General features: G+C 31.1%; 1 protein-coding gene across 1 annotated transcript in view; it reads right to left on the reverse strand.

Annotated features, from left to right (window-relative positions):
- LOC103310346 (UDP-glucuronosyltransferase 2C1) overlaps positions 1-5,497 on the reverse strand; it is a 9,944-nt gene extending 4,447 nt beyond the window's left edge. The window contains exons 1-5 of the mRNA XM_029489939.1: positions 5,345-5,497; positions 3,555-3,807; positions 2,367-2,959; positions 1,694-1,916; positions 9-151 (exon numbers count right to left, since the gene is read on the reverse strand). Coding sequence (XP_029345799.1) covers positions 9-151; positions 1,694-1,916; positions 2,367-2,959; positions 3,555-3,807; positions 5,345-5,386 — 1,254 coding nt within the window. The 5' untranslated portion in view covers positions 5,387-5,497. The remainder of the gene's footprint in view (positions 1-8; positions 152-1,693; positions 1,917-2,366; positions 2,960-3,554; positions 3,808-5,344) is intronic.
- Between the last annotated feature and the right edge of the window lie 3,466 nt (positions 5,498-8,963).

Here is an 8,963-nt window from a genome sequence, read left to right on the forward strand (position 1 = left end):
TGTATAGCTATGCCTCTATACTGTGCACGTAGTGAGTTCCCCTGCTGGTCGCCAAAAACGGGAATGGCCAACATGGGTACCCCGTGGTAGATGGACTCAGTGGTGCTTTGTACTCCACCGTGGGTGATGAATAACTTGCAGTTCTTATGACCTAAACAAACATTTTATTATTCAGAAGAAATACAGTTTGCCGAAAATAGAAAATCCTGACATTTTTGGGAATTAAATAATGAATACATATTTTTCTTCTACGTACGTGTTTTACAAACATTTTTAATTGAATTAGCATTCTAATATAAGTATAATTTTTGTGTTAAGCATTATTACTTCGCAGATATCGTAAAGCCATGCAACCAAAAAACTGGGCTGCAGTCTGCAGTGATAAATTTAATATATGTAATACCACTAAAATGTAATACTTAAAATCAATAGTATCTAATGGTTAGGCTAGCCATAGGTAACTAATAGGTATAGCCATTATTATTTTACTACGTATTATTTTTCCACAGGCACACAGCATTACGATGAAAGCTAAATAATATTATATTTAAATTATTACAACGTTGTGCACATAACTTGGGAATTATCTCTAAACACTTCACTATTTTCAACTTTTCCCGTAACCTAAAACTATGAATAGTAGTCATTGATAATATTATAATATAAAATATATTATATTATCGTTTATTTTTATGTTCACAGCTTAGCGTTCATTGTTTTGAAAAGTCTCAACCTGCAGTGCCGCGAGCGGTTACGTGATTCTACGTGTCATGTTATCTATTTTCCGGTGTTAAAGTCTATTGGAACCCACCTCTCTTTCCTTCGAATGTACTATACATAATCATTTAAACGTTATTTTGTCTAATAACAATTATAGTTTATCTCAAATCATATTAAATAGTTAAAAAATATAAAAATAATACTATGCATCAATAAATATTAAACACGAGCGTATTCTAAACATTCAATTAAGCTTTTTTTATAAAAATTTAAGTGTGAGATATTTTTTTTAATACATTCATTGTTTGTTGCTATAGTTTATTAAATTTATTTATAAGTACCTACATAATCTGCAGTCATTAATATTAATGTTTTCCTATATATACATAATAATATATAAATTATGTATTTGTAACTTGAGTGTGTGTATAGTAAATATTATATCATATTATAATACATATAATATTTAGTATATAATATATTATTTATCAAAATGTAATAGTACCTACATATAAGTAATAACTAATGAGTTACACCCAGTACACACATTTAATGCAACTCAGATTTTAAATCTGCACTTATCAATTTACATTAATATTGATAATTTAAATAGTGTAAAATATAATATTTATATCTATATTTGGTTGAACTGTCAATTTACTTGCTTGAAAAAAAAACCTTACTCTTTTCTTATTAAAAAAAAGTATTATTAGCAAGCATATGAAATTAATAAGTTTTTATATTGAAACAAATTACTTTTACCTATATTTATGTACAATATATCTACAAATTATAAAATAATGAAACGTCACAATAACTTCTTTTTGGAAAAACTGACCCCTCCATCTATTTCTGTTAATGTATTTACGGCATTTATTAGATAGCATCAGAAATCAGTAGGTTTCGTCCTACTTACCGAATTCTTATGATGCCGGACAAGAAGTCATATTAATACTAACTACTAAGTACGTACCTAGTATGTCGTTTTGGGGAAACCATTTTCGAACGATGACGTTCTTGGGTAGTTGCGGTACATCGTCAGCTTCCCATTTCCATAGGACGGTCTGTTCGATTTTCGAGAGTTCCGACAATAAGAGCGATACTGTTTCCTTGGGCATTTTGGACGATTTTACCACCGATCCCAAACTGAAGTAGACTATACCTTCCTTAGCGCTTTCCACTATTTGTTTTAGGTCCTGCAAGCGCACCCAAAAATAAGATACTTTGAAAGGTGCGAAAAAAAAATCAACATGGAATTATATTATATTATGATGTGCAGCTAAACGCTCATGCAAACAACACTATACACATCTGACGAATACCGGAAAATACCTAAGTACACATAATCTATAACGTAGTTACTCTTACGAACCTTGGGTGGTATTTACTGAAATCAGAACTTCATTGTTTAGATAGATTTTAGATTCTGTTAAAAAAAACTGAACTCAGAATCTTAAAAAAAAATAATCACCAGATACTATACGAAAATAACTAAAAATGTTTCAGTAAGTGGTCTGGGTATTGGACGAAATTGTTGATGTTTCCGACCATTTTCCTACTAAAATTAGGATTAAAAAAAGAGGTGAAGAAGTCGACGGTGCGTGCTATGCTTGGGCTACAGTACAATATTATCATCATAGCATTACTTCAGGCAGCGGTCCGGCGGGCACGCAGTGCATGCCAGCCACGTGCACGTAGCTGGGCACCATCGGCACGGCTGTACCGATGATCGGGTGACTGTTGACCAGTGTCAGCGACACGTTCCGGAGCATGTCGACAAGGTCGGGACGGCGCTCGTGGCCCGGGTACACAAAGTGCTTGTCGGCCACGGCCCGTTGTCGGGGCAGGTATACTAGCCGAGAGACGGCCGTGTAGAAGAACGCGGACACTGCGTTGCTGGTGCGCTGCGCGAACGTCATGTTCGATCCGAACCTACTGGTCAGGTCCGGAATGTATGCTGGGTTGTACGGGTTACTGTGCCACTGCGACACCCTGGAGTTGGCGGAGAATGGCAGCAGCTGCACCAGCGGGGCGCCGTATTTGTGCCCGATGGCTACGAAACACTCGTGGTAGAAGTTCTCGAACAGCACCAAGTCAAACGACGACCGGTCGCTCCTGATGAAGTTCGCCACCGACGGTTTGTCCAGACTTGTCTCGCTAATGTGCGGCCCGAACCACCACAAGTGCAACGGCGTGGGTATGAGGTTCACGTATTTTGCCACTTTTAGCATGTCGAAATCTTGAAAAAAAGATACGAAAAATAATCACTCGTTGTAAACATAAAGGTTGGTGGACTTTTGTCTGGATAATTATGTTACATTATTCAAATAAAATTCTATTTAGATACGATTTCTTTGCTCCTAACTCAATTTCACTTGATATATTTTATAATATATTTTTTTGTCAGGTGATTCCATCCAAGCCCACCTGCCATCACTACCAAAATACTTTATTAATACATTTTTTAATAATGTATAAATTTTCTTTTTAACTGTTTACGATTGTTTACTCTTTTTCTTCTTATACACTCTCTGTTTTTATTTCTGTACTTACATACTTTTTAAATTGTACACCTCATCAATTGCTGCATTCCGTCAAATAAATAAATAAACAATTATAAAATTTTTCGAAAAATAGTGGTTACCATTATATACGTAATATGATATAAATCGCATTTCAGTATACAATATGCTTATAATTTATAAATACGTTTTACAGGTTTTCAGATTTTCTACTTAACTGTGTTTGTTTCTTTGAAAAAAAAAACTCATAAGCACATGACTGTATGTTATACAGTACAGAATATAATATATAGATATTTTTCAAAATATTACCTCCTAACGTTTGCTCCACTTTAACGTGACGATACGGCCGTTTAGCGCCGTCCAACGCAAACGGTGCGACAAGCGTGACATTATGTCCTCTGGAAACAAGACTTTCGAGTAACGGTTTAAAGCCCATGAAATGACTTTTACCTTCGGTCGGCAAAAACGCCAATATACTCAAAGGTTTCGCCGGTAGCTTCACTCCCTCACTGGACGATCTTTCAGCAAACAACAACAACGTTAACAACGTCAACAGTTGCATCTGAAAATTAAAAGGAAATACAAATATAAGCAAATATCTATACCAAATCAAAATATTATACTATGACTCGTCTCGTATACAAACATGGTATATTGCATGAGCGATGTGTATTTTTTATAATATACAATTATATAGTATACAAACACACGACGATATAGTTATGGAATTATTGTATTCAATTATTTTAAACAAAAACAAAAGTTTTATGATAAATGTATGTTAAAATTGTTATTCATTAGGTGGTCATTGGTCATAATTCATTAATATTATAATTAATTTACTCTGGATTATCATCCATTACTATTTTGTTAATTCTTAATACAAAATGTCTAAAAGTCTAAACATTATTAACTGCAGAACACTAAATTTTCTGTTTATTTTATTTTTTACTTTTATTGTTAAATTGTATGGCATTTTCATTACTGAATGAGCACTGTTTATGTAATTTGCATATTTTTTAAAACAAAAGAATTTTGAATATTACAAATGTTTGAATAATAAAATCTAAGTATATAATATTTTTATAAAATCACTGTCGAACCCCTTGAGATTTGAGTTATCGAGTTCTAGAAACTCGACTGTATAATGCATTGTAGGTATAACACAAAAATCAATAATTATACTATAGATAATATAATGATAGCTACTAGGTATAAAAATAGTATTATAATATAACGCAAAAAATAAAACATTGTATTTTTACATTAGTACATTATAGTGTATTAAATAATATTACCTAAATAACTAATGTACTGTAAAACTTTGAAAAATAATCAAAAATCAGAGTATACGAGTATTTACATATTTATTAACAAATTGTGATTAGTTACCGTTGGTAATTTTTTTCCAATTGGTATTTACTATAAATACTTAAAAGTATGTTTTTCCCAAGTTTTTATATTCTTTTTATAAACTTAAGTATTTTGGCAAGATTTAAATAACTGCAGAACACCATATAACAGACTTTAAGACGGAAATATTCTTACAACGAAAAATAACCACAGTCCCGTATAATCTATAACTCATATATTTTTTGTCTCCCTATAATGTAAATATTACTTTATAATGAAGAAATCAGTTGGCACCTAGCTATTCCGTTATAAGGAGGTTTTACTGTACATACTAAAACCTTTAAAGTACAAGTAGATAGATAGTACATTTAAATTGAAAAAGTATGTAATTGATATTGTAGAATATTTTTTATGTCACCACATTTCCTTGTAAAATAATATGAAACAAACAATAGATACGAGTATTTTAATTTGTTTGATAGTAACACAGAATAATCATAAAACGCAACTTCGCAATATTTAAAATAATATAGGTATGTATCAGTTTGAAATAGTGCGTTGTGTGTAAACGTAATAAATATGGTGAATACATTAACGAGGTACCTATATACTTTTTTACTATTCGTGGAGGTACCAATACGTTTTTTCGAAAGTATATTTAGAACACATATTTAATTATTTATCGAACGCATACACAACCAATGGTATTTAATTACTTTTTGTTATACTAATATATAGGTACTTACGGTATTGCAGAATGCTGTTGAAAGAGCAAACGTTCTCATCATTCGTCTGTTGCCCTAAACAACAATACGAGATAAACGTAACTGCGGACGTCAGCCGGTTATAATAGCCGATGGAATACTGATCTAACAACTACTACTAACAACTTATAACAGTAAAATTGAATGACCGTCATGTTGCGTAACGGCGGCTATAATAGAGTATGGTAATAACAGTGGGAGTAAAAATCTTAATAAAAACGCGCGCGTATCATATTAATATATTATTATACTATCATTATTATTACAGAATACAATTTGTTATTAAAAATCCCGAACGGTTCGATAACGCTTACCATTTTATTTTAGATTGATCCAATGTATAAATTATCGTGCAAAGTAATAAATTCCAATTTCCAATCTTTAATTTTGTATATAATATTATTAAAAATTTAATGTACCATCTGTATCAACACATTGTTCATAAACATTTGAATAATTTCACGAACACTCAATACTCATTTTTTCTAGAGTAAGGCAATTTTTTTTTTATTAAAAACAATTAAATAGATCATTAATAATATAATAATCTGTTCAATTAAAAACAATAATTAAATCTGGTGATTATAATAAAAAAAAACAAATATATAACTGGATGACGTGATAGAGAGGGGCCCTACTACAAAAAAGTCAAATTTAAGTATATTTTAAATATGCAAATCATTTTACAGATAATATATATCAAGTCCAACATTCAATATGCATAATAATAGAATATTTCAAATAAATTAAAGTATCTGGAAAAAAAAAATCAACCTTATGTAACACCATTGATTATGATAAAATGACAACGCAAAAAAAATATTTAAATCTAAATTTTATATAGGGTGTCCCTTAAGGATATACATTATACCTATATTCATTAGCTGTAGAGGGGGAATCGCCGTAAAGACAAAAACCGGTTTTTTGCTGTTACACCTATAAAGTAAATAAATTATTATAAATCATGAGATTAATGAAAATAAAATGTTGGAAGGTCAACATTTTCATAAAATTAAACTCTATAAAGTAGCTATTTTTAATTGTTTCAAAAATAAAAAAGTTAAAAATTATATTTCTTAACTTTTTTACCAAAGAAATTTAATTTAACTAAAAAATAAAATATATGTAATTCTTGTCTCTGTAAAAAAGAGATTTATTATAAATGTATTATCTCAGGAAATATCTTAATGGGTAAATCATCGCAGGACACTGTATGTATTTTATATTTAATATTTATATTTATTTAATGTACGTACCTAGGAACTTACTAAAAAAAAATACTTAAAGATTATAAAAATGGAATTTAATAATAAATGAATAAGACATTGATAGTATGAAATGATAACAAATATATACGATTTGGTTTAGATAGTAGGTGATTCTTTTTGTGTGTGTGTGTGCGTGCGTATGTGTGTGCGGAATGTTACTAAAAACTTTTAATTTATTTAAATCGTAGATACATAGGTATGTACAAATAAAAGCAAATTTAGTCATCTTGTCATATAATTAAGAGTGTACCTACTCAAATCAGTATCAGAGTAAAATAATCCTAGTCACCTGTTATTATTAATGAACATTTGTGGTAGTATTATTATTATATGTATAAAAGGTTAGGTTGCTGTATAATATTATGGCCGAGGGCCAGGGCTAGAATTTTATAGTACTAAGAAGTAGGTACCTATAGTATTGAAAAATGCGTAATAATATCAACTAAAAAATCTTTGAATACGCGCTACGACTAATATACCCTAAAAACATGAAGTACCTATTTAATTTTTTAAAAAAAGATAATAAATAATTTGAATTAAGACATCGATTCAATGCTATGAAAGTATGAAACAAGGTATTTTTACTATCTATTCTTATAACTTTTTCTATTGTTTTCAATAAAATAACAAAATTTATGTAAAACATAAATATAATATAAATTTAATGCATAATATTATAGTAAATATAAAAACACCAAACTGAGAAAAAAACAACTTGTAAATTGTAAATAACATAAAACGGATTTTTTTCTAATGCAAGCCCTGCTAAGATCACAATTCCACCAGATAAATAGAATACCGGAGTGTACATCACTATATTTATCACAATATCTAATTAATTATCTAGCCGTATAGGAATACCGCACATATTATTATACAGGTATAGAATTTTCAATAATATACCTAATATATTTTTTAAGTCTATATTAAGTAAGTATAAATTGTAGTGTGGTACTATCTATGGTTTCAACTTTCAATCGTCAGTTTTCAACATCTGTACTGAAAACAGTAAACAGAGAATATATGCAATGTAGGTACAGAGACTTATTATTATGTTATAGTTCTGTACGTAAATAGTGACGAAAAAGCGAAAAACGTTCCAAAGTAATCCGGTAGATCTCACTACATAACTATTATACAGGTTAAACAGTTCTGTGTGCTCTATCGATGCGATTTTGATAATACTATAATAGTATAATAGAATACAATTTATTATTACATTACAATACTATATTATATTAATTATGTAACGTGAGTATATCCGATATCGTATATGTACTTATTTATTTTCACCGGGCTGGCGTTGACATGGATGCTCGTTCAAGACTTGTTTCACCACAGCTATATGTAATAGGTATATATAAATATAACATTATATTATATCCTGTGGGTTTCACACTGTGGCGCCGATCTATATTTCATGTTATGGGGAAAAAATCCAAATGTTAGACCTACCTACTTAAAAAAAAATGTTTAGATACTTTCGAATAGTGCATTATAATCGTGATATACTTCAGCATGGCGACCAGCCATACACATACTATTATTGCCTATTCTTTACACTTACCGTTATTATTAAATCAAGCCTCAAGGTGATGTTTAAATATTAAATACGCACTAATGACTGATCACTTATTATCACCCACCCACCCACTTGACCCAACCATAAATAGTTCTGGGGAATTTCGAATTTTCCCCAGTTGATTATAAGGTCAGTGGCGGTCGCTGGAATTTGGAACCTTACTGTGAAACTCAGGGACTGACGCGTTCGGAAAGTGGTCGGATATTTTATCGGCGAAATCTACTGGGTTCTAAACAATCCCGATTGTCCCCTGACCCGACACTCTGACCGCGGTATAGACACGGTAAAGTCAACCGCCGACCAAATCGCTTAAGGTGGGTTTCCACTACATACGAGTACGTTTACGTGCATATATTATATTGACCGGATATTTTCGCTATAAATGGCCTCACAAACGTTTCCCATCGATTAATATGGGTTAGATAGGTTCGGTATTGTTATCAATATAGAGCCATGTACACGTGAAAAGTTGAACTGGATCTATCTTCATGGTATCATGGTCAAGCCTGTGGTAAGAACGTATAAAGCCGGATTCACAGCTGCGTCGTGTGTCGTGTCGTGTACTCGTGTCGATCAAATCGTATTGTGATTGGATATTACTTTTTTGGTATCATGTAATAACCAAGTTGCAACCGAGTATACCAAGAATTGACTAGAATAAAGGCGGGTTCACACTACACCGTGTCGTGTAAAATAATCACGGTTACCACAGTTACCAAATGATACCGCATAGTTGAATATATTCAACTTT

This window comes from Acyrthosiphon pisum, chromosome A2, assembly GCF_005508785.2.
Source record: "Acyrthosiphon pisum isolate AL4f chromosome A2, pea_aphid_22Mar2018_4r6ur, whole genome shotgun sequence".
In the NCBI taxonomy this organism is placed as follows: domain Eukaryota; kingdom Metazoa; phylum Arthropoda; class Insecta; order Hemiptera; family Aphididae; genus Acyrthosiphon; species Acyrthosiphon pisum.